A 25,313-nucleotide genomic window follows, 5' to 3' on the forward strand; every position below is an offset into this window, starting at 1 on the left:
TGTTTGAGAAGCCTTGGGGCCTCATCAAAAATAAATAAGGCGTCAGGATCGGGACCATCTTCGATCCCTGCAAGGCACTTCCAAAAAATGTCACTCCCTTTATGGGTCGTTCCCGCATTAGGAGTCCTCATTGCCCGGGCATCTCAGAATTGCTCTTTGGAGAACACCAGGCCCGGCGGCGAGTCACCTACATTAATTATCCGAAGTGATTCACTTGGTATATTATCCTCTCTTTGAAAGGCCTCAGAATTAAGCTCATCGAGCTCGCCCACTAATCACAGCAAACTCAACCTCACACAACGGTAGGAAGAGCGGGCGCTAAGACTTTTACCCGAATAGTGGTATCGGGGTCAATTTCCACAGGGAGCTTGGGATGGAGTTGCGTATTTGTTCAGACTAGGAATGTGTGCTTGCTCCTTATTGTACTTCTAAACGTTTTTGGGGTTTTTGTTTAATAACTACTATTATCAACTACAAATTTAGGCTAATTTATGCTAAAGAGAGATATTCTAAGTTGTGATTAATATAGAGAAAGGCACTAGGGTCGTGGTATCACCTAGGTGGTTAACTAACAGGTAGAGACTACTAATAATAGATTGACATATTTGGGATCAATGTTATAACCGTTGCACAATTATACCCACTCTCACACCTCTTGGTAGAAAGAACGATTTTGCCCAATTGACTCTCTCGAGACCAATTGGGTAGGCCAGTTAGACCAAGCAACTAGGGTTCAAGTAGGGTGATTACTCTCTCGAGGTTTAACCCGTTAATTGGGACTACCATTTCTCATGGGTCCACCCCAATTCCTTGTTGGGTCAATTTTGGGGTCATAGACTCTCTTTCTCAAGAAGAGTCAAGACCCACTAAGCTAGAATCAATGTTTGCAACCAACAATCCTTAATTAAACCATAAAATTAACCCAAATAACAAACACCCAATATCAATCTATCATTAAGAAGCTACACCCATTAATTACCCACACTAGGGTTGAGCCACAACCCTAGCTAATGGGTTTAGCTAGACATAATTAAAGAAGAAAATGAAGAAATAGAAGATGAAACAACCATATTAATTAATTGCTAATGTTAAAATACAATGATCTATGATGAAACTAAGCTAAAAATGCCCAAGATAGGCCAAAACATAAGTCTCACGAGTGCAACAACTATCAGATGTACCCAACTTAACCTAAAAATGGTAAAATGTTCTATTTATAGTGGGCTGGAAAAACTAGACAAAAATGCCCCTGCGGGGTTAGTGCGGACCGCACAAAGTTGGCACGCGGCCGCACTGGGTTGCTTGACCTCTAAATCTTGCTCTCTGAAGATGGTGATACGGACCGCACAAAGTTGGAGTGCGACCACATGAAGACTGGTGCGGACCGCACAAAATTGTTGTGCGATCGCATAAATAGTTTTGGCAGCTTCTCTGAACTTCTTGGACGCAGACCGCGTGACCATAGAGTGCGGCCGCATGGAGAGGGATGCGGGCCGCATAAAGTGGGACGCGGCCGCGTGGTTTGCTTCTGGAATATGACACTCTCTGAACTTTTTGGATGCGACCGCATAGCAGGATTGTGCGGTCGCATGAGTGAGACACGGGCCGTATGAAGTGGGACGCGACCGCATGAGCTTGACTTGTAGTTTCACAGTCTCTGAACTCCTATGGTGTGGCCGCATGACATGATGGTGCGGTCCGCACCAAGTTCTGAATGTCCTTACTTTAATGATTTTTGACACTTGAGCAAGTTTCACTCTGATTTGAGCCGATCTTTGACGATTTGTCACTTTATAGCTCAAACCTGCAATCAAGCGCAATCTGTAAGCATTTTGGGACTATTTTGTAGCAAATTACACTCAAAGTGCAGGCAAGTATGGTTATAAAACATGTTAAAATCCTACTTATCAACTCCCTCAAACTTAAACCTTTTCTTGTCCTCAAGCAAACAAAATAAGACCCACCCCTCAAAGGCAACATCCAAGCAATTTCAGCTTATCCTAAAGTAACCTCAACAAGCATCAATTGGGACTAACAATTTCCCTCAATGCGAATGCATCATTAACACATTTAAACTTTGAAAACTTGTGGATCAAGTGTGACACAAGAGCATCAAGAGTTGACACATTTCATCAAAGAACTTTTCTCAATTACTTTGGTCATTGTGGAACCCAAACTCACACATCCTCAACTCTCCCTAAGTGAACCTCACCTTTTAAAGTATTGACACACAAACCGAGGTTGATGGATCTTCACTCATCTCTCTCTAGGAAGAGGCCACAAGTCCGGCTCTAAGTACCATATGCTTGCCCCCTTATGTAAGTATCCACTAATGTAGGTTCCCTTCAACTCAAAATCATGTAGGGCTTTTGTGGAGTCATTGTGAAGGCTTTTGGGTAAGGGTAGGACATATTTTTGTTCAAGTGGGTTCAATCTTCCCTTAAGCACTTCTTTTGATTCATTTTGGCACACTTTCTTGACTCATTTGAGTATTCACTTCTTTTTCAAGGGGTTAGAGAGACACATTGTCACCCTTTCTTATGCAATTCAACACATTTCTCCTTTTTCTACTTTTTCCACACCCTTTTTCACTTTTATTTTCTTTGAATCCCCTTTTTGACCTTATTCAATTAGGTTTTTTTTTGTTATTACCTTTCTTTTCTTTTTGCTTTTGTACCTTTTACCACATTGTTTCCTTTCTTGTCTCCCCCAAACTTAGATATTTTCCATATACTCAAGAGAAGATTTGGGTGCCAAGAGAGGATATCATTAAGAACGGGTATAGGCTTGTAGCTTTGGTTCTTAAAAGAAGAAGGTTCAAGGCTCAAAAGGGTTAACTAGGTATCATTTCATTGGTAGGTCATGGAATTGTTCAATATTAGCATTTTGGATCAAGGAGAGCCTACAATCACTTCTCAAGCCAAATTTCACCTAAGATTTCGCCTCAACAAACATTCGGGGCAAGTTCTAGACCATCATCTCGGGACTTGGACTCGCAAATCGAATTCTCACCACACACTCTCAAGGATTGCTAAAGATATCGAGTCAAGGGACCACAACGACCTTAGTTATGATTCAAGCGCACAATGGTCCAATACGACCACATGATGACTATTTGGTCAACACAAGAGTCTCAAGGCCACGACCTTCACCATCCTAAGCACAACATTATATCTTTGACCATGGGATCAAAGGCAAATGTGTTAGGCCCAAGTGAAGCTTTGCCTGAGGTACCTTTGACTGCAAAACTTGAAAATCAAAAAAAAAAAAAAATCAAAAACGGACTCAAACCCTTAAGAAGGTTGTCACGCTATCTCTCATTGGGAAGAGCCACCCGATTTGCACAACACTCTACCCTTGGAAAGAAACGTGATATTAAGAAAACCAAGGGCTTATTGCAAACGCCAACACAAAACAAAAAGGTTACGAGCCTGCTATGAAACTAAAAACGAAATTTTTTAACGAAAATAGAAAAACCGAATGAATATGTACAATAGGGGAGTAGAATATACAACGGAGGGGGGGAATGAATATGTACATAAAGTAGAAAAGTAACTAGAATGAAAAGTTATGTACATGCCAACTATCAACTAGCAACATAAGCTAAGAGTCAAATAAATATGTACAGTCATCTCAAATGTATCAACCAAAAAATACAAAATAGTAGGGCGCACCCCCACGAATAAAATCTAGCATTGTCCCCAATGCCAACTACCAAAATAAGCATATAAACAGAGAAATGATATAGAGTGGCTCTTCAAGCCTGATTCGTCGTCATGGGCTGATCAGTGGTCCCCTGGTCCTCTGTACTGGCGGGAACCTCAGACTGGTTCCCGGCCTGCTGCTGCTCTGCTGCTGGGACAGGGGCCGGTTCATGGACCGGATGGAGCACTGAAAGTATCCTTCTGAACCTGTGCTACCTCTATCACAACACCCTCAATGCTAGGAAGCTTCCTCTTCTTCCTTGGGTGCCTAGGCTCCTCCTCCTGCTGTGGCTCCGGTACAACTACTGCTGGTGGAGGTGATGAGTCATCAAAGAACAAGTCTAAAGGCAGCTGGTCTGCCTTTAGCTTGTCAACCTCAGCTCAGAGCTCCTTCACCTCTTCCTTAGATGCCCGAGATTTTCTCATCTTCTTGTGTTCTCTGGCAAGCTCTTTTAGAGCTTTGCCCTGTGCATCAACTGCCTTTGTCAAGGCAGCCTGAGTAGCCAAAATCTTCTCCTGGTTGTCCAGGAGTGTCTTCAATGTCTCCTAAATGGACTGAGGAATCTCAACGGTGGCTGGAACAGACTAGACTGCAACTGTGGTTGCCAAAGTGGACAACTTGGATGTCGAGACTGACATCCAGTTGTTCAAACTGGCCAATGTCTTTGCTAACTGCTGGGCCGTGAGGGGGTTGGATTTGGATGTGGGAACCATTGGGCCAGTTGAAGAACTGGGACATACAGAGGAGGATGGGATGTCCGGAACAGTAGTGGCAGCAGGAGTAGGTGGCTCAATAGAAGCCTCTACCGCAACTGGCTCCTCAAACTGGCCAGTCGAGGCAGAGGTGGATGTTTTTCCCTTCTTATCCCCCTTCGGGTTGTCCGGCCCCTCAATATTAAACCATGAGAACGGGGACACCGACCGGACTCCAACATCGAAAGGGTATTTTTTTCACCTTTGCATCTTCAAAGTACATTGTTAGGGTGTTCGGGTAGGGGTAGTTTCTGTCCGTATCAATGCCAATGGATGTGATCACACTGTACATAACATTCCCCACATTGATGGGGAAACCTGCCATGATGGATGCAATGAGAATCGCTCGGGCGATTGGAATGGTCTGGTTATGGGACGAAGGGTCCAACCTGTTGTTTACAAAAGTTAACCATCCTCTCGCCTCAAAATTGAGGTATTTTCGCAGTATTTTCTTCCCCACCTGAATCCACTCTGGAACAATACCCGACTGAGCTAAGAACTGTGCCACCCAAGGATGAGCTTCCTCTTTCAACGCTAACTTCTCTCTGTACAGAGAGTCATCCTCCTCATTGAAACCCAAATATTCGTTCAACGCCTCTCCTGAGAACACTATATTCTTATCCCGCACTTTGGTTGCAATTGACCCTTCTTTTGTGTGGGCCACTTTGCTGTAGAATTCCTTCACCATATGTTCATTTGCATCAACCAGCTCATCTTTAAAGAAATCCCACCCCACTCTAGTAAGAAATTGTTCATGGACTCGGGGAAGGTAGGGTAACAAATCCCGGGTGACTATTCTTCTTTCTGGAATCACCTTCTTCTTGGGCCACACTTCCCGGAATATATGAAAGGCCACCTCGCTGACAAATCTGTCCTGCCATACAACTGGGTTTCTAGTTCTTTCAATTCCCCCAACTCTAAGTACCCCACTGTCTAGGACCTCCTAATCACTCTTGTTTTTATCTTCTGCACCCTCCCCAGATTCTGAAGCTGTGGGGGAGGTGGAGTATTTGGCACTGCCTGCTTCTGAGCCCTCAGACGACTCAGGTTGTATAACAGTTGGAGCTTTAGCTGGGCCTGTGGGGGCTTTCCCCGAATCAGTTGAGACATCCTAGGAGGGGAGGTACTCACTCCCCGACTGCTCTTCATCACTCATCACCTGCTTTCTTGTTTTTAGCTTTGGTTGGGGAGTGAGTTTCTTCAATTTTGCTTTACCTCCCCGGGAGGGGTCAACTCCTCGTCCGGGTTGTTTAGCTCCACGCCCTCATTGTTTAACCATTTTCTGCACACAAATAATTCTAACATTGTTAGTTCAGGCAATTGCAAAATTTCAGTACAGAACAGAAACACAGATAGAGAACAGATGATAGCAGTGCAGACCACACAAACAAGGCATGCGGACCGCACTGACCAAGTTAGGAAATGAACCCTCTATGATTAGGAACTATGCGGACCGCATGAACGGGGGTGTGGCCGCGTGGGGGCCAACGCGGTCCGCACAAACTGGTCATGCGGCCGCATTGGCCATACTATTAAAACTGGTGCCCTCTGAACCTCACCCATGCGGACCGCGCAAACATGGGATGCGGCCGTGTGGGGCATGGCGCGGACCGCACAAACTGGGCATGCGGCCGCATTGGGATAATCAACCTTTAGGTTCAAGGTTTACACGGACCGCGTAGCAGAATGATGCGGCCGCGTAAAAGGCATGCGGACCGCATAATTAGAGGGTGCGGCCGCACTGGGCTTTAATTACAGGGGCAATTAGGGTTTTACAAAAAACTCAAGTCTTTCACGTTTTAGCATCCTACTTTGTCCCTACTCATTTATAACATGCCCATCATTTCAAAAAACAACAAGAACAATATAAAACTATCCTAATCATGAAGCGACGAAGAACAAAAAAAGAAAAACGAAGAAGTTATGACTAAGAGAACATGTATAAAGTTTAAATTAATACTAAGTAAAGACTAATGTGAGAGATATGTTACCAGGAAAGTGAAGAAATGCTTTTGATATTAACACTAAGAGGGGTCTCTGAATGTGAACAGTAACTTTTAGGGCTCGGGGGTTAATTTTGGTGAAAAGTTCTAATGAAGATCCTAATGGTGTATTTATAGGAAACACAGTGGGGTCCATCACTTACCGTCTAGTGCGGCCGCACTGGGACTTTACCATTTACCTGTAGCTGCAGCGAAGGCGCGCGGACCGTATGAGACGGGTTGCGGCCGCATGAGAACCACACGGGCCACACAAAGTGGGCCGCGGCCGCGTGAACACAGTTCAGAGACTTAGTAATATTTTCTTTGGACGGTGCGGACCGCACAAAGTGGGATTGCGGGCACACGGTCACTGTTCAGAGACTGTGCACTTTTTGCACAGTTGTTTTGCACTGGTTCAATCATAATTCCTGCAACATCTCACAAACCATTAGCTCAAAAATCCTAATCTACAACAGAAATCAAAAAAAGAAAGAAAAAGACATGGGTTGCCTCCCAAGAAGCGCCTGATTTGACGTCGCGGCACGACGCATGTTACCATCAAAGTCACTTCAAATGAATGAGTGCCACCACGGGGGTGTCATCAAACTTTCCCAAGTAATGCTTGACACGATGCCCATTGACCCGGAAAACTTCACCATTTTTGTTTTTGAGATCAATAGCTCCAAATGGGGTTACACCAACAACTTCAAATGGACCACTCCACTTAGACTTAAGCTTTCCTGGGAATAACCTCAACCGGGAGTTGAAAAGAAGAACCATGTCACCAACTTTGAATTCCTTCCCTCGGGCATACTTATCGTGAAGGTACTTCATTTTGTCCTTGTACAAGGACGCGCTGGAGTAGGCATGAAATTTAAACTCGTCTAGTTCATTGAGTTGCTCAACTCGGAGATTCGCAGCGACATCCCATTCTAAGTTCAATTTTCTCAAGGCCCACATAGCCTTATGCTCTAATTCCACCGGAAGATGACAAGCTTTCCCAAGCACCAACCGGTACGGAGACATACCAATCGTGGTCTTGTAAGCTGTCCGATAGGCCCAAAGAGCATCATCTTGTTTCTTCGACCAATCGGTCCTATTGGCATTGACAGTTTTGGACAAAATACTCTTGATCTCTCGGTTGGAAACCTCAACTTGGCCACTCGCTTGAGGATGATAAGGAGTGGTCACCTTATGATTTACACCATACTTGGCAAGCAATGAATCAAAGGCCCGGTTGCAAAAATGAGAACCACCATCACTAATGATAGCACGTGGAGTGCCAAACCTTGTGAAGATACTCTTTTTCAAGAACGCCACCACACTTCGAGCTTCATTGTTGGGCAAAGCAACGGCTTCGACCCATTTCGACACATAATCAACCGCTACCAAGATATAGGTGTTCCCACAAGAACTCATGAACGGCCCCATAAAGTCGATACCCCACACATAAAAAATGTCCACCTCTAGAATTATGTTGAGAGGCATCTCATCCTTTTTAGAAATCCCACCGGCTCGTTGGCATTCATCATATCTCTTGACAAAATCACCGGCATTTTTAAACAAATAGGGCCAATAGAAACTGCAACTAAGCACCTTAGAAGCCGTCCTCACCCCGCCATGATGGCCAACATAGGGAGAGGAATGACAAGCCTCCAAAATACTCAATTGTTCTTCTTTCGGGACACATCGGCGAATCACACCATCGGTGCAAATCTTGAACAAATATGGATCATCCCAATAATAATCCAAACTATCACGCTTGAGCTTCTTCCTTTGGTTATAAGAGAGCTCATACGGGATTATACCGATCACAAGATAATTTGCCACATCGGCAAACCACGGCATATCATGCATAGATACCACAAGGAGTTGTTCATCCGGGAATGCATCATTGATTTCAAGGCCGTTAGAAGGCCTCCCCTCTTCCTCCAAGTGGGACAAGTGGTCCGCCACTTGATTTTCACTTCCTTTCCGGTCCACAATTTCTAGATCAAACTCTTGAAGAAGTATCACCCATCTCATCAACCTTGCTTTTGAATCTTTCTTGGTCATCAAATACCTAAGGGCGGCATGATCGGTATGTATAATCACTTTGGCCCCCATATGGTATGGTCGGAACTTTTCCATGGCAAACACAATAGCTAGCAACTCCTTCTCGGTGACTGTATAGTTTCTTTGAGTTTCATTCATCGTCTTGCTTGAGTAGTACACCGGATGGAACATCTTGTTGATCCTTTGGCCCAAGACCGCCCCTACCGCAACATCACTAGTGTCGCACATGAGCTCAAATGGCAAGCTCCAATTCGGTACGGTAATGATAGGGGTAGTTGTCAACTTGTGTTTTAGAAGCTCGAACGCCTCCATGAATTTCTCATCAAAGACAAACTTGGCCTCCTTCTCTAACAACTTGCACAACGGGTTAACTACCTTAGAGAAATCTTTGATGAACCGTCGGCAGAAACCCGCGTGCCCCAAAAATCTCCTCACCTCTTTGACAGAAGTAGGGGGAGGTAACCTTGAAGTGACTTCAATCTTGGCTTTGTCAACTTCAATACCTCTTTTCAAAATCTTATGACCTAATACAATATCCTCTTCTACCATAAAATGGCATTTTTCCCAATTGAGAACAAGGTTTGTATCTTCATATCGGGCCAACACACGATCCAAATTTGTCAAGCATTCTTCAAAGGAGTCCCCCACCACGCTAAAATCATCCATAAAGACCTCCAATATATCTTCCACCATGTCGGTGAAAATTGCCATCATACATCGTTGAAAGGTCGCTGAGGCATTACACAATCCAAACGACATCCTCGAAAATGCGAATGTGCCATAGGGACAAGTAAAGGTCGTCTTTTCCTGATCTTTTGGGGCGATGAGAATCTGATTGTACCCCGACTACCCATCTAAAAAGCAATAGAACGACCGACCCGCAAGACGATCGAGCATTTGGTCGAGGAACGGCAACGGATGATCCTTTCGAGTCACCTTGTTAAGCTTTCTATAGTCCATACAAACTCTCCATCCCGTCACTGTCCGAGTAGGATTCAACTCATTGTTAGCATTAGTTACCACAATAATCCCGCCCTTCTTCGGTATGCATTGCACTGGAGAAGTCCATGAGTTGTCAGAAATAGGATACACCATACTGGCGTCAAGCCACTTGATAACTTCCTTCTTGACCACTTCTTGCATAGCTTCGTTGAGTCTCCTTTGGTGTTCAAGTGAGGGCCTCACATCCTCCTCCAATATGATCTTATGCATGCAAAAGGCAGGGCTTATACCCCGTATATCCACCAATGTCCATCCGATTGCCCTCTTGCGCTTTTGTAGAACCGCCAAAGTGGCGTCAACCTGCACGTTAGTCAAGCAAGACGAAAGAATAACAGGCAAAATGAAATTAGGGCCCAAGTATTCATACCTGAGGTGAGGAGGAAATGGTTTCAACTCCAACACCGGCGGATCCTCAATAGATGGCTTGGTTGGGGGAGTTTTGCAATTCTCAAGATCCAAGGATAACTTCCTAGGCTCATAAGAATACGAGCCCATACCATGCAAAGCGTTTACACATTCAACTCTCCCGTCATCATCATCAACATCCATGTTCAAGAGCACGACCTCAAGTGGGTCCTCAACATTCACCATTGTGCTTGTGTCATCCACTATCACTGCTGTGACAATGTCAACAAACGAGCACACCTCGGTGCTATTCGGTTGCCTCATAGATTTGCACACATGGAACACCACCTTTTCATCACCAACACGGAAGGTCAACTCTCCCGCTTCGACATCTACCAAAGCCTTTCCAGTAGCTAGGAAAGGTCTTCCAAGGATAATTGGCACCTCAAAATCCACCCCACAATCCAAGATAACGAAATCGGCCGGCAATATGAACTTATCAACACGAACAAGGATATCATCAATAATCCCCAAAGGCCGTTTCATTGACCGGTCCGCCATTTGAAGCCTTATAGAAGTTGGACGAGGTTGTCCGATTCCCAAGGTCTTGAAGACCTAATATGGAATTAAATTGATACTGCCCCCAAATCACAAAGGGCTTTTGCACAGTCGGTACTTCCAATGGTACATGGGATAGTGAATGCACCGGGGTCCTCAAGTTTCGGAGCCATAGAATGCATAATTGCGCTCACTTGATGGGTTATCTTGATTGACTCACACTCCATTGATCTCTTTTTTGTAACCAACTCTTTCATGAACTTTGCGTACCCCGACATTTGCTCGAGTTCCTCCACCAAAGGCATATTGATAGTCAAACTCTTCATCATCTCAATGAATTTCTTGAATTGGTTGTCACCTTTTTGCTTGGCCAACCGTTGAGGATAGGGCGGAGGAGGCCGAGGTAAGGGTGCTTTGGCTTTGGGCACCACCGGCTCGGGCATATCAATCACGTGTTCCCTTGACGGGTTCACGGCCTCTTGTGTTTCCTCCTCAACCTCATGAACATCAATCCGCACATCATCTATCACACTTGGTTCAACTACATCTTCAACCACTAAAGGCATTTCATTATCTCGTAACTCATCTTCATCCACCATAACTTGGTTTCCTCTTGAGGCATGCACATCACCGCCTCTTCCACTTCGTGTTGTCACCTCCATCACATGATTATTGTGCCCACCCTTGGGGTTTACTACCGTATCACTTGGTAGAGCACCCTTTGGGCGAGTATTTAAAGACTGAGAGATTTGGCCTAATTGCACTTCCAAGTTCTGGATAGATGTGTTATGCGAAGCTAATTGGGCCTCGGAATCTTGGTTCTTTTTCATCATTTGCTCGAACATGCTTTCAATTCTCCCCATCTCGCTTCTGGACGAACTCGAACCTTGAGAAGGAAAGGGGGTGGATTGTTCGGTTGTTGGTACATGGGGGCCCTTTGAAAACCTTGCCCTCGGTTGCCTTGGTTCCCGCCATTGTTCCACCCTCCTTGATTGTTGTTGTTGCTCCAATTATTGTTACTACCATGCCAATTTCCTTGGTTGACTTGATTACCCCAATTGTTGTTTTGGTTGTTGTTATTCCAATTACCTCCACCTTGTTGTTGATTGCCCCAATTACCTTGAAGACGCCATTGTTGATTTGAAGAGTTACCTCTATTCCCTTGATAGTTGTTGACATATTGGACTTCTTCGCTTTGATCATCATAGCACTCATTTGAATAACCACCATCATCATTGTTGTTGTCATATTGTTCACAATTACCTTGAGGTTGTTATCCTCTTTGCCTCCTTTTCAACATAGAAACACCTTCCATTGCATTGACTTGGCGCGGGTTTTGGACTTGTTGCAATTGCGCCTTTGCCAATTGATTCATAGTTGTAGTAAGCTCGGCGATAGCTTGGCCATGATCGTGCAATTCCTTGTGCAAATGGATGACCGTGGGGTCACCTTGGGGCACGTTTGCTCGGCTTTGCCATGCCAAAGAGGTGTCGGCCATTTCATCCAGTACATCACATGCCTCTTGGTAAGAAAGTTTCATAAAGTTCCCTTAGGCCAATTGGTTCACGATGCTTTGATTTGTGGTGTTGATGCCCCGATTAAAGGTTTGTTGAATCATAGCCTTAGTCATATCGTTATTAGGGCACTCTTTCACCATTGTTCTATATCTTTCCCATATCTCATGCAAAGGTTCCGTCGGCTCTTGCTTGAAAGCTAGAATTTCATCCTGAAGAGCTGCCATATGACTTGGAGAGAAGAAATTGGCAATAAATTTGTCCGCCAATTCATCCCATGTTGTAATAGAATGATTGGGGAGCCTTTCTAACCAATCCAATGCTTTACCCCGAAGAGAAAATGGTAAAAGCCTCAATCTCAACGCATCATTGGACACGTTTGTCTGCTTGCTACCCCAACATGTATCCACGAACCCCTTCAAGTGCTTGTAGGAATTTTGATCATAGGCACCCGTGAAATAACCTCTCTGCTCGAGCAAGGTCAGCATAACATTTGTGATTTGAAAGTTCCCCGTCCGAATTTGGGGAGGAACAATAGCACTGGCGTATCCTTGATTTGGTAAAACTCTAGGAGCCACTCTCGGTGGTGCCGGAGGAGGGTCTGGAATATTGTTGTTTCCATTTGTATTTATATTGACATGTCGGCCCCTCCATGGAACTTGAGGTAAGACCTCATCTTGTTCTAGATCCTCTACCTCCTCCCCCGCTATCACATTGCCGAGAGGGTCATTTGCATTAAGAGCCATTGTACCTGATTGATCGACACAAACAAAATTAGTAAACAAGAAGGAAAGAGAAGCAAAACACAAAAGTAGCTACACAAATAGTCAACACAGTAAGCTCCCCAGCAACGACGCTAACAAGTAATCACAACAAACTCAACCTCACACAACGGTAGGAAGAGCGGGCGCTAAGACTTTTACCCGAATAGTGGTATCGGGGTCAATTTCCACAGGGAGCTTGGAATGGAGTTGCGTATTTGTTCAGACTAGGAATGCGTGCTTGCTCCTAATTGTACTTCTAAAAGTTTTTGGGGGTTTTTGTTTAATAACTACTATTATCAACTACAAATTTAGGCTAATTTATGCTAAAGAGAGATGTTCTAAGTTATGATTAATATAGAAAAAGGCACTAGGGTCGTGGCATTACCTAGGTGGTTAACTAACGGGTAGAGACTACTAATAATAGATTGACATATTTGGGATCAATGTTATAACCGTTGCACAATTATACCCACTCTCACACCTCTCGGTAGAGAGAGCGATTTTGCCCAATTGACTCTCTCGAGACCAATTGGGTAGGCCAATTAGACCAAGCAACTAGGGTTCAAGTAGGGTGATTACTCTCTCGAGGTTTAACCTGTTAATTGGGACTACCATTTCTCATGGGTCCACCCCAATTCCTTGTTGGGTCAATTTTGGGGTCATAGACTCTCTTTCTCAAGAAGAGTCAAGACCCACTAAGCTAGAATCAATGTTTGCAACCAACAATCCTTAATTAAACCATAAAATTAACCCAAATAACAAACACCCAATATCAATCTATCATTAAGAAGCTACACCCATTAATTACCCACACTAGGGTTGAGCCACAACCCTAGCTAATGGGTTTAGCTAGACATAATTAAAGAAGAAAATGAAGAAATAGAAGATGAAACAACCATATTAATTAATTGCTAATGTTAAAATACAATGATCTATGATGAAGCTAAGCTAAAAATGCCCAAGATAGGCCAAAACATAAGTCTCACGAGTGCAACAACTATCAGATGTACCCAACTTAACCTAAAAATGGTAAAATGTTCTATGATGCGGACCGCACAAAGTTGGAGTGCGGCCGCATGAAGACTGGTGCGGACCACACAAAGTTGTTGTGCGGCCGCATGAATAGTTTTGGCAGCATCTCTGAACTTCTTGGACACGGACTGCGTGACCATAGAGTGCGGCCGCATGGAGAGGGACGTGGGTCGCATAAAGTGGGACGTGGACGCGTGGTTTGCTTCTGGAATATGACACTCTCTGAACTTTTTGGACGCGACCGCATAGCAGGATTGTACAGTCGCATGAGTGAGACGCGGGCCGCATGAAGTGGGACGCGGCCGCATGAGCTTGACTTGTAGTTTCACAGTCTCTGAACTCCTATGGTGCGGCCGCATGACATGATGGTGCGGTCCGCACCAAGTTCTGAATGTCCTTACTTTAATGATCTTTGACACTTGAGCAGGTTTCACTCCGATTTGAGCCGATCTTTGACGATTTGTCACTTTATAGCTCAAACCTGCAATCAAGCGCAATCTGTAAGCATTTTGGGACTATTTTGTAGCAAATTACACTCAAAGCGCAGGCAAGTATGAGTATAAAAAATGTTAAAATCCTACTTATCAACCCACCAAATGTCCCCAGGGATGAGATGCAGTTTTTCCACCGGATGGCTCGAGGACTTTGCACGAGCTCCCCTCCGAAATTTCTTCGGTTCGAGATTGAACGGCATCTGCCGCCATCGGTTCAACGGCCTTCGAAGCGTCAGTGCTTCCTCTTTTCCGAGCTACCAATGGGCAGTCGTCATCTTTTCCCTTCTCGTCCTCATCTCGAAGGTGTTGGGCCACTTCTGAAGATAAGGCTACAGAATCGGCCTTAGGCTTTCGAGCCTTGCTTTTCGTTGGCTTCGGGAAATTTGCAAGTGACCCCCTTTTCCTTGGTGAGCTTTGGGACTTTTCTTCACCGGGCGGGGGCGGCCGCATAACAACAGCATCTCCGAGGCCTACATAATGATAAAGTGAGTATTTCACTAAGAGACATAATTATGTGAACAAGAGAACTCACCATGGTTTTTAGCTTCCCATCGACCCTTGGCTAAGTCACGCCAACTGCGTTCCGCATATGAAGAAGTGGAGGCCAATTGTCGGACCCAACCTGCAAGGTCCGGGACCATGCCAGGAAAATAAAAATAAGTTGCATCAACAAAAAGTGATTAGATCGCGAAAAGCATGAGATCGAGAAAGAGTAGGGAAAGAAGAATATTAAGTCACCATCGATAAATCTGTGCTTACGTTTCATGTTCCACTCCTCGGGGAATGACATTCTCTCAGCAGGAATCAGATCGGAGGTCCTACTTTGGACAAACCGGCTCATCCATCCTTGGTCCTTATCCTCATCGATGCTGGAGAAAAGAGATTTCGAGGATCGGCACTGCAGCTTTATCAGACCACCTCGATAAAGGCAAGAGCCGTATATCCTAATCAGGTGGTCAAGGGTAAAAGGCATCCCTCGACCAGGCCCGAGAAATATCTGATCGGATTGACGATGCGCCAGAATGAAGGGTAGAACTGGCCAAGCGTCACCTGGTATTGTTGGCAAAAATCAAGAATCACTGGGTCTATGGAACCCAGAGCTGGATCTACGGGACCTGACATGAATGGGTAGGTATACATGCTTAAGTACCCTGCCTTATGGGTGGTGATGTCCTCTTTAGGGGAAGGGATCACAACATCTTTGCTCCCCGTTGCAGTCCTTTTTCACCTGCTCAAGCTCATCTATAGTTATCAAGCAGATGTATCAAGACAAGGCTCACATAGGCCAGGTGCCGATGCAGATTTATCGATTTAAAAATTGGAAGTTAGTTCGCACGGCCTAGGAATACACTCCTCGATACAAGGTGACATCACTATTCTACCTCTGGCCGGCCACGATGATGAATAGGCTTTTTCTTTCTGAGGAACAATTTTAGATGTTTTAGCCATTATGGTTTAGAGATTCAAGAGAAGAGAAGGAGTGGATGCTATAGTAAGAGCAAATCGAGAAAGGGTGAACTCAGAGAAGTTGAAGGAGTTGAAGAGATTTTAGGGGTGATTTGAGTAGTAAAGTTTGCAAAATTGTGAAATTGGTCTATTTATAGAGGCTGCTTAAACGATTTAGGGAAGCCAAATAGTCGACCATCAGCTACCTCCAATTAATGACCTTGGGAACTACGTGGAAACGACTTTTCAATCACTTCAGCCGCTGACATCACGAGATTGACATCATGATCGAGGCGTGGAGCATCGAAGATCAAATAGTTTCTTATCATCTCACTCTAAGAAATGCGGGGACTATTTGTATACGGTTGAAATAAGGTATGCCCGATTTTTCGGGCTCGAGGGGTCACCTTAAGCTCAAGTTCAGGATGGATCGTGTTCGAGCTCAATGGACCAGGCTCGAGCTCAACGACAGAGTACAAGGCTCGAAGAATCAAGTGTTCGAGGAACGTCGGAGCCTAATATAACTAGCCTCGAGATAATGCCGATATGAATTTGTAATAGTATGAGCAAGAATCCTGCCACGTCCCCAAGATCGTGGCATAAATCCCGGAATAGATTTATACGAATCCATGCTAGGCAGTCAGACAACTGTCCCAATAAGATTCTTTACTATAAATAGAAATATACCTTATTTAGGGTTCCCCTATTATATAAAGGGAACCCCAAGATCATGAATCATTGGAAATGAATATACTCTCTTAGTTTTTGGCTCATATTTCATCAGAATTGTCTTTTTACTTAATTGTTCTTGCTTTACTATTCTTAAGCAACCTTGAGGCCACCTTAGCTCGAGGTCGAGACTGCCTTGCACCCTGGTTTAATTCTACTTATTTCCTTCGTTTTTACGTTATACTTCTTGGTTATTAATTAGTATTGAACTAAATCACATATCTTTAAAACCATAAATCAAGTTTAATTGTTACTCGTATTTTTGAGGTAAACAGTTCTCAAGAAAATAAGCTATCAATCAAGAGATTAATTCAAACTGCAATTTCACAAGTTTGAATGCAATAATGTCTTTCTGATCAATGATCACTGCAGTACAATTAACTGTACTTGAATAGTAATAAATAGTTAAATCGTTTAGTATAGTAATTGTTGTAATTAAAAGTTATTCATATGTCATGAAATGATAGCTTGAATCCCACCACCAGCATTAAATCGGACAAATCTTGATATTGAGGAGAATTTGCTATTTTCGACACCTTTCATTTTGCTTCTATAACAAATTGGTTATTTCAAAGTCGGTCAAAATTTTCCCGGTTAAACAAGTTGCACTATAAAAAGCTCTAATGAAATAAATATTTGAATCATAACTTTCTCTCTCTACATTAGTGTAGGTTATTCTAACCTGCACCGACCCGTGGATGCCATGGCTAAGAAGAGAGGAAGACCGTCAAAAATCAACCACCTGTTACTGTAGGAAGCTCCATTAGTGCAAGTGTGATTGCAGAAACCCTTGAACAAGGAAGTACACAAAAGGTAATGACCCCAATTGGGAACCTTCCAGCTAGGTCACTTGATTTGGGATCGCAGAATACAAAAGTAGCAGCATCGAAGAGGCTTAATTTGAACCCAAATCAACTAAGTGAGGTACCAAATTCAGCAAATTCAGCAAAGAGTATCGTTCAATCAAATGGGGAAGCTAGGGTAACGATTACAATGGAGGAAATGCAGGACAGACCATAGATTCCATCGGACAAAGGCAAATAGAAAGCTGACGCACCTCATCCGGCGCCAGAAGCTATACCTGAAGCTGCAAGGACAACCTTTTTTGCTAGGAATCAAACAGTTAAACATGGTATGAACCTAACCTATATCCCGCCTTAATTGTGGATGGAAAATTTGTGGTTAATCTAGATAAAAAAGAGGTTGAAAATGAAGCAAAAAATAGGGGAAATCACTCATTGCTTATGTGATTGGGGAAAAGCCGGGCTATAACTATATGTGTAGATATATTGCTCAATATGGGAATGTTTTTGCAGAACCTGAAATTTACCTATACGAAGAGGGTTATTATATTGTGAGATTTCATAGTATTGAGGATCTGCAAGACATACTATATGGAGGTCCATACACCATAAGCAGCAGACCAATTATTCTCAAACAATGGACTCCTGATTTTGACTTTAAAGTTGAGATTCTGACGAAAATTCCTCTGTGGGTCAAGTTTCCTAAGCTCGTTATGAATTGCTGGGGGAGTAACTCATTGAGCAGGATGACTAGCACACTAGGAAACCCTTTATTTGCTGATGGATGCACCACCAAACATACTAGGGTATCTTATGCTAGAATCTTCAGCAGTAAATGATCCCTCTGGAAGGCAATTCCAGCAGGATATTGAATTTGAGTGGAAGCCTGCTTTCTGTGCCATGTGCTTAAAATTGGGACATGATTGTGCCAAAGCAACACATGAGGAGAAGGCAGATCGGGTACAAAGGAGGAGACCAAGACTAGTTCCTACATAGAGACTAACTGGGCAGCTGATACAATACCCTGCAACATATCAAAAGGATCAACAGCCTATCAACGAGAGTAAAGAGGCTAAAGGAGGAGAATTGATGAAGGTTAAGCCAAAAGGAACACCATAGCTTCACAAACAAGCTGATAAACTATCGTGACCCAAGTTATCCCTCCATGAAACGTCATGATGACACCTAGTCTCTACGACTCGGTAAGCCTAAAATTTGCGGAAAAGGAGCGAAAACATAACAACTAACAACTAACTGGTAAGTTTTTAATAATAAATTAAGATGCTGCTCGACATATACAATAACCATTCTCGAAGTGTACATAAACTCTCCCAAAACTTGGAATATCATAAGTCATAAGCTACAGAAAGAAAACAGTGCTTCTATACTCTAGAGTCTAACAAAAAGAAATACAAGAAGTGTTTGACAAGAGGAGGAGTAGATAGGGACTCCGAGGTCTCCGGACACGGCAGATATACCTTGAAGTCTCTACAGCTGTCTCGCCTCATTGATAATGCGGCTGATAGGTGGTACCTAGATCTGCATACGAAAAACATATGCAGGGAAGGGCATGAGTACACCACAACGGTACCCAATAAGTGCCAAGCCTAACATCGATCGAGTAGTGACGAGGCTAGGTCAAACCCCTACTGGTGTATATATATATATATAATAAAGCAAGATAGAATGAAATACCGCAGTTAAAATAAATATGGTAATCTAACATCAATGGAATCAGAGAAGACAACAGCTCAAAACACAGAGATAACAACAGGGGATCTCCCGAGATACCGTCTCGTAGTCCCTAACATAAATGTGTAGGGGACCTCCCGGAATACTATTCCGTAGTCCCAAAGTAAATATGCAGTATAGAGATATCTCCCGGAATACCATTCCGTAGTCCCAAAGTAAATATGCAGCTCAACCAATAGAAATAACAGTTACAACAAGAAAACCTACAGTTTAGACTAAGTTCAAGTCAAGAAAACCAGGAAATTTCAGTAAACATGCTGCACAAAGTTCAAATAGGCAGTTAAAACATGCAGGCATGCTATTCTAAACTAAGCAGGATAGTTACATATGCTAGTGTAGTTCAAATAAGGAGAAACACGTTATGACTTAGTGAAAAACGGAGTTTTACAACAAATAGCCCGTGTATGCACTCGTCACCTCATTTACACGACGCTCACATATCAAAGCAGTACCAAATCCTAAGAGGAGTTCCCCCCACAAGGTTAGACAAGCCACTTACCTCGAACCAAGCTCAAATGAATTTGTCACAATGCTTTTTCCACGAATATCCGACTCCGAATGGCCCAAATCTAGCCGAAACCAATTACATAATATAGATATAACTACAAGAAACTAATCTATCTAATGAAATCAAAGCTAAGACAAGAAATTGGAAAATCGCCCAAAAAACCTACTCGGGCCCACGTCTCGAAATCGGGTAAAAGTCACATAATACGAATATCCATTCACTCACAAGTCTAACCATACCAAAATTACACAAATCCGATACCAAAATCTCGATCAAAACCCCAAAATTCGGTCTAAGAACTTTTCTCAATTTTCCCCAATTTTTCACCCTAAATCCAAAATTAAATGATAAAATTAATGATAAATTAGTGGGATATAACCAAAATCAAGTGTAGAATCATTATCCAATTGGTATCTATGAAAATCCCTTAAAATCTCGTCCAAATCCGAGCTCCCAAACTCAAATTTTGATAAAAATGGCCAAACCCTCGTTTTTTGAAATGTTTAATACTGCCCAGTGAATCCTTCTTCAAAAACGCGGAAGGCCCATCGCGTTCGCGAAACACAGCTCGCTTTGGCCCAGAAATTTGTCATCGCGAACACAATGCCCTTATCGCGAACGCAAAGGTCTATCAACTCAACTCTACGCGAACGCAGGACCAACATCGCGAACGCGTAGGCATAAGGGCCAGGGGACCCAGCTGGCCATTTCTTCTGCGCGAACGCGGGACATATATCACGAATGCGTATGCCAACTTCCCTAGTGCTTCGTGAATGGGGGACCTCCTTCGTGAAAGCGAAGCACAAAATCTCACTTGCCATAAATTCCATTTCGCGAACGCGAGTTTCCCCTCGCGAACGCGTTGAAGGAATTGTGTGCAACAAAAGACCAGAAAATCTACCAACTCCCAAAAACCAAAAATGATCCGTTAAGCACCCAAAACTCATCAGATGCACCCGGAACCTCAACCAAATATACCAACCAATCCTAAAACACCTTACAAACTTAGTCGAGCCCTCAACTCACATCAAAAAATGCTAAAATTACGAATCACCCTCCAATTCAAACTTAAAGAACTTGAAACTTCAAATTTCCTTAACCGATGCCAAAACCTATCAATCAAACCACGTCTGATTGATCATAAATTTTGCACAAGAGTCATAATCAACATTACGGACCTACTCTAACTTCCAGAATCGGATTTCGACCCTGATATCAAAAATTCCACTACCGGTCCAGAACTTCAAAAATTCGACTTTCGCCACTTCAAGCCTAAATAAGTTACGGACCTCCAAAACATAATTCGAATACGCCCCTAAGCCTAAAATCACCCGACTAAGTGTCCCAAAACAGTCCAAAAACCAAAACAAAATCTCCCGGCAAGTTACAATAGCAGAAATAGATATGAGGGAAGCATTTAATAGGGGATCAGAGCTATAACCCTCAAAACGATCGGTCGTGTCGTTACATAAACCAACAACAAGTGGGAGTAAAAGTCTAGAACATCAAACAAACAACTTAATTTGGCCAAGCCTAGATATAGCTGTTTCAAAAAATAATGGATTCCAGGTACTACATGAAGGAGGACATAGAGGAGAAGGCCAGAAACTCCCTGATACAGGAGGGGGGGGGGAAACAACATGCCCAATGACTTGGATTATCTGGAGAGGAATAAATAAGAGGTGCAAGCAGAAGGAACAAAAGCAGTATCTCAAAGAAAATAACATAAAAATAGCTGGAATCCTAGAAAATAGAGTGAAAGAAAACAAAGCACCACAGATTGACAACAAGATTGTTCCTGGTTGGGAGAGAATAAGCTACAACAGAGAAACAAGGAATGGAAGAATACGGGTAGTGTGGGATGCTAAAGCCTATAACATACATCATCTAGCTAGTACAAGTCAATTTATTCATTGTATGGTGACAGGAAGACAGAATGGAATAGATTGTATACTCACAGTAGTAGATGGCTTTAATAAAGTGGAAGAAAGGAAAACATTATGGGACCAACTGAAAGCAATAGCACCTATAATCAATAAACTTTGGCTAATTAGTAGGGACTTTAATGCAATCCTACACCCTAGTGATAGGTTATCTGGAACAACTATATCATTAGTTGAGTTAAAAGATTTCTCTGAATGTTGCAACACTCTGCTGCTAAATGAGATTTCTTAGAAAGGGGAATACTACACTTGGACAAACAAACATAGAGGGAATGATAGAGTGTGTATCAGGATTGATAGGGCAATTGCCAATGATGAATGAATAATTCAATATAGGCACTTGACTGCAATATATGGAGAACCAAGAACTGGGGGATGCTTACTCTGATGTATTAGCTGATCAGGAGAAAAACTATCTGATTCAACTAGAGAAGTGGTCTTTGATAGAGGAAAGTGCACTACAGCAAAAGTCAAAAGTCACTTGGATCAAACAAGGGGATTCAAATACTAAGTACTTTTCAGCTGTAAAGAAAGAGAAGCAACAGAAGAAGCAAATAACTGAGATCAAATCATTGTTGGGGGTCAATCTTCTGGATCCTGAAGCTATCAAAAAAGAATTTCTCAGCTTTTACAAATCCTTGATGGGAACTGCAGCATCAAAACTACCAATAGTGAATAGATTGGTAATGAGAAATGGCCCTTGCTTATCACATGCTTAGCAGCTAGAGCTTTGTGCACCAATTACAGAAGAGGAAATCAATGAAGGACTGAGCTCAATTGGAGATGATAAGGCTCCAGGAATTGATGGATTTAATGTTGTCTTTTTCAAGCAAACACTGTCCATTATTAAGAATGAAGTTTGTGAAACTGTGCAAGATTTTTTCATCACAAGAACCTTGTATAAAGCTATAAACTGCACTGCACTTACTCTGGTGCCTAAGATTCCAAATCAAGATACAGTTAAAGACTATAGGTCTATTCTTGCTGTACAGTGCTATACAAGATTATTGCTAAGGTCATCACCAGCAGATTACAGAAAGTAATGGCCTACATCATCTCAGAGGCTCATGCAGGGTTTATTCCAGGAAGGAAGATAGCAGACAACATCATTCTGGCACATGAACTTATCAAATCTGATGGTAGGAAGCATATCTCCCCTAGATGTATGATAAAGGTATATCTACAAAAAGCTTATGACTTATTGGAGTGGATCTACCTAGAGCAAGTTATGGAAGGACTGAAGTTCCCAAAGAAGTTCATTGGGTAATGAAATGTATCAAAACAGTTAATTACTCTATTCTACTCAATAGAGAATCAGTTGCACCATTTAATGCAGCCAAAGGCCTGAGACAAGGAGATCTTATATCTCATTTTCTCTTTGCCATTGCCATGGAGTAGTTGAGTCGACTATTTAAAGATCTACAACATGAGAAAAGCTATAAATTTCATCCAAGTTGTAGAAGGCTGGGGATCACTCGCCCAAGCTTCGCTGATGATCTATTGCTGTTTGCTTGAGGAGATAGTGAATCTGCGTAGAGACTTCATGCATGTTTTACTACTTTCTCAACAGCCTCGGGGTTGCAAGCTAACTTAACCAAAATTGCAGTCTATTGTGGAGGACTGACACAGAGGGAGAAAGAGGCTATTTCAACTGCTAGGTTACTCACTAGGGAAACTTTCTTTTAAATATCTAGGAGGTACTTCTAGACACTAAGAAGCTCACCATGGTTCAGTGGCAACCCTTCATGGCAAAGATTGTGGCTAAAATGTCTTCATGGTCTGCAAAGAAGCTATCATATGCTGGAGAATTCAATTGATTCAAACAGTGTTATTTGGTATCCAATCTTATTGGGCTCAACTCTCCCCTCTACCAGCTAAGGTGACACAAATAGTTGAAGCCTAATGCAGAAGCTACCTGTGGTTTGGGGGTGATACAATAACAAAGAAGGTCCTTGTTGCTTGGGAGAAGATCTGCCTGCCTAAGGCTACCGGGGGGAGGGGGGGCTCAACTTGCATAATCTCCATATATGGAACAATGTAGCAATTGCAACGACACACTGGGATTTCACTCATAAGCAGGATAAACTTTAGATAAAATGGATCCATGCCTTTTACATCAGGGAGCAGAGTTTGGGAACTATGACCATTCCACAAACCTCTAGTTGGATGGTTAGGAAAATTCTGGGGGAAAGAGATACCATTGGGCAGCTAAACAGACCCATTTCTGAACATAAGAGTGTCATTAAATAAATATACTTATAACTGATACCAGAATACCCAAAGGTAAGGTGGAGAAAATTAATGTTCTAGAACTTTGCAAGACCAAAAGCCTTATTCACAATGTGGCTGAAATGCCAGGACAGACTTCTAACAATGGATATATTGCTGAGATGGGGCCTTAATGTACAAGTTGTATGTGCAATGTGTCAAGCTCAAAATGAATCAAGAAACCATTTATTTGCTGAATGTAGATATGCTAAGGCAATTTGGAACAAAGTCAGCAAGTGGGCGCAACAACAACTCTATGGTGGCAACAACTGGGAACTACAATTCCAAGAGATTATTATAAGTATACAAGGGAAGACAACAAAGGCCAAACTCACTAACATGATATATGCTGAAGTTATATATGCCATATGGAATGAGAGGAAGTATTTGAAGGGGTGGCTAGAGATTGTAAAGGAGTGGCACAAGAGATAGCATGTATCTGTAGCTGCAGGGCTACTAGGGAAATGAAATACTTAATGCAAAAGCTAGTTTTCTAAGTTTCTACTTAAACTACACATAGCAATGTTGTATAATAAATATGAGATCTCTAATTATGTTTCTTCTTTTTGAAATTAGCTAGCTGAGTTGTGCTAAACTAATAATTTGTAATTGCTTTAGTGATTAATAGAAGCCTAATTAATTACAAACAAAAAAATTAAGTTGCATTATATTGAAACCGCTTATGGCCAATTTCACTATTATAAAGTGAGGCCTTTGGAAGGGCAAATGCAATATTTAGAAGGTACAAATTTCATGGGGCGATCTTTATGGCCATTCTCCTATACTCATTTTTTTAAAAATTAAAATTAATTTTGAAAGTATAAACAATTTCAGAATTTTTTTCTCCTCCTTCTTCTTCTTCTTCTTCTTCTTCTTCTTCTTCTTCTTCTTCTTCTTCTTCTTCTTCTTCTTCTTCTTCTTCTTCTTCTTCTTCTTCTTCTTCTTAGTTGCTATGAAAATAAAGGAGGCAATGGATTAACATGGCATTTGTTGGCATATTTTAAATCGATTTAGGTGTTTTACAGTAGTGTAGTGATATGACGCTCCTTACTTTGCTACTGCTTAGGGCTTTTTCTTCTTCTTATTATTAGTTGCAAATTAGTTTTGTTAGACATGTTGTTATTTTGACAATTGATAATTGAAGTTTATTCTTCATGATATTTGAATGTTATGTTTCAAACCTGAGCTCATTTAGAGTAGATTTGGGTATTGAACTGTGTATTGAATTGTTGAAATTCGAATAACAAGTTTATGTTTACGAGTAATTTGCACTTCATAATAAAAGTCTTAAGTGTATGAAAAATTAATTGCACTTCAGACCAATTAAGTCTTAAGTGCTTTTTAAGTGCAATTTCTGTACTTAAGAGTAAAAAAGTCTTAAGTGCATGTAAATATTAGCTGCACTTTAGACTAAAATATTTTTAAATGCATCTTTAGTTTGCAACTTCGTAAATGAATTTTTCCAATGTCAAGCCCGTTAAATCTAAATCTGATCTTAAAGCGGATAATATTATAAATTTTTATGTAATGCGGATATAAATTCGATAAGAAATCTAAAGCTGAGTATATATGCAAAGCTCCCATTTAGTACCGACTTGAAAAGGTTAAAATGAATGTAGTTTATTTTGGGCCAATTCAGAAACATGAATATCTAAGACTTT

General features: G+C 42.2%; 1 protein-coding gene across 1 annotated transcript; it reads left to right on the forward strand.

Annotated features, from left to right (window-relative positions):
- Positions 1-22,426: 22,426 nt before the first annotated feature.
- Positions 22,427-22,782, forward strand: LOC142182291 (uncharacterized). The gene is made up of 2 exons (XM_075256503.1): positions 22,427-22,647; positions 22,695-22,782. Exons 1-2 carry the CDS (start codon positions 22,427-22,429, stop codon positions 22,780-22,782), a joined length of 309 nt encoding a protein of 102 aa, XP_075112604.1.
- The last annotated feature ends 2,531 nt before the right edge of the window (positions 22,783-25,313 follow it).

The sequence above is a fragment of the Nicotiana tabacum genome, chromosome 6 (genome assembly GCF_000715075.1).
Source record: "Nicotiana tabacum cultivar K326 chromosome 6, ASM71507v2, whole genome shotgun sequence".
In the NCBI taxonomy this organism is placed as follows: Eukaryota; Viridiplantae; Streptophyta; class Magnoliopsida; order Solanales; family Solanaceae; genus Nicotiana; species Nicotiana tabacum.

Excerpts from the sequence above, each read along its gene's own strand:
- LOC142182291 (XM_075256503.1), top strand. The coding sequence starts at position 22,427 with ATGGCCTACATCATCTCAGAGGCTCATGCAGGGTTTATTCCAGGAAGG. Across the intron at positions 22,648-22,694 it reads TTCCCAAAGAAGTTCATTGG|AGAATCAGTTGCACCATTTA; the intron begins GTAATGAAATGT and ends TCTACTCAATAG.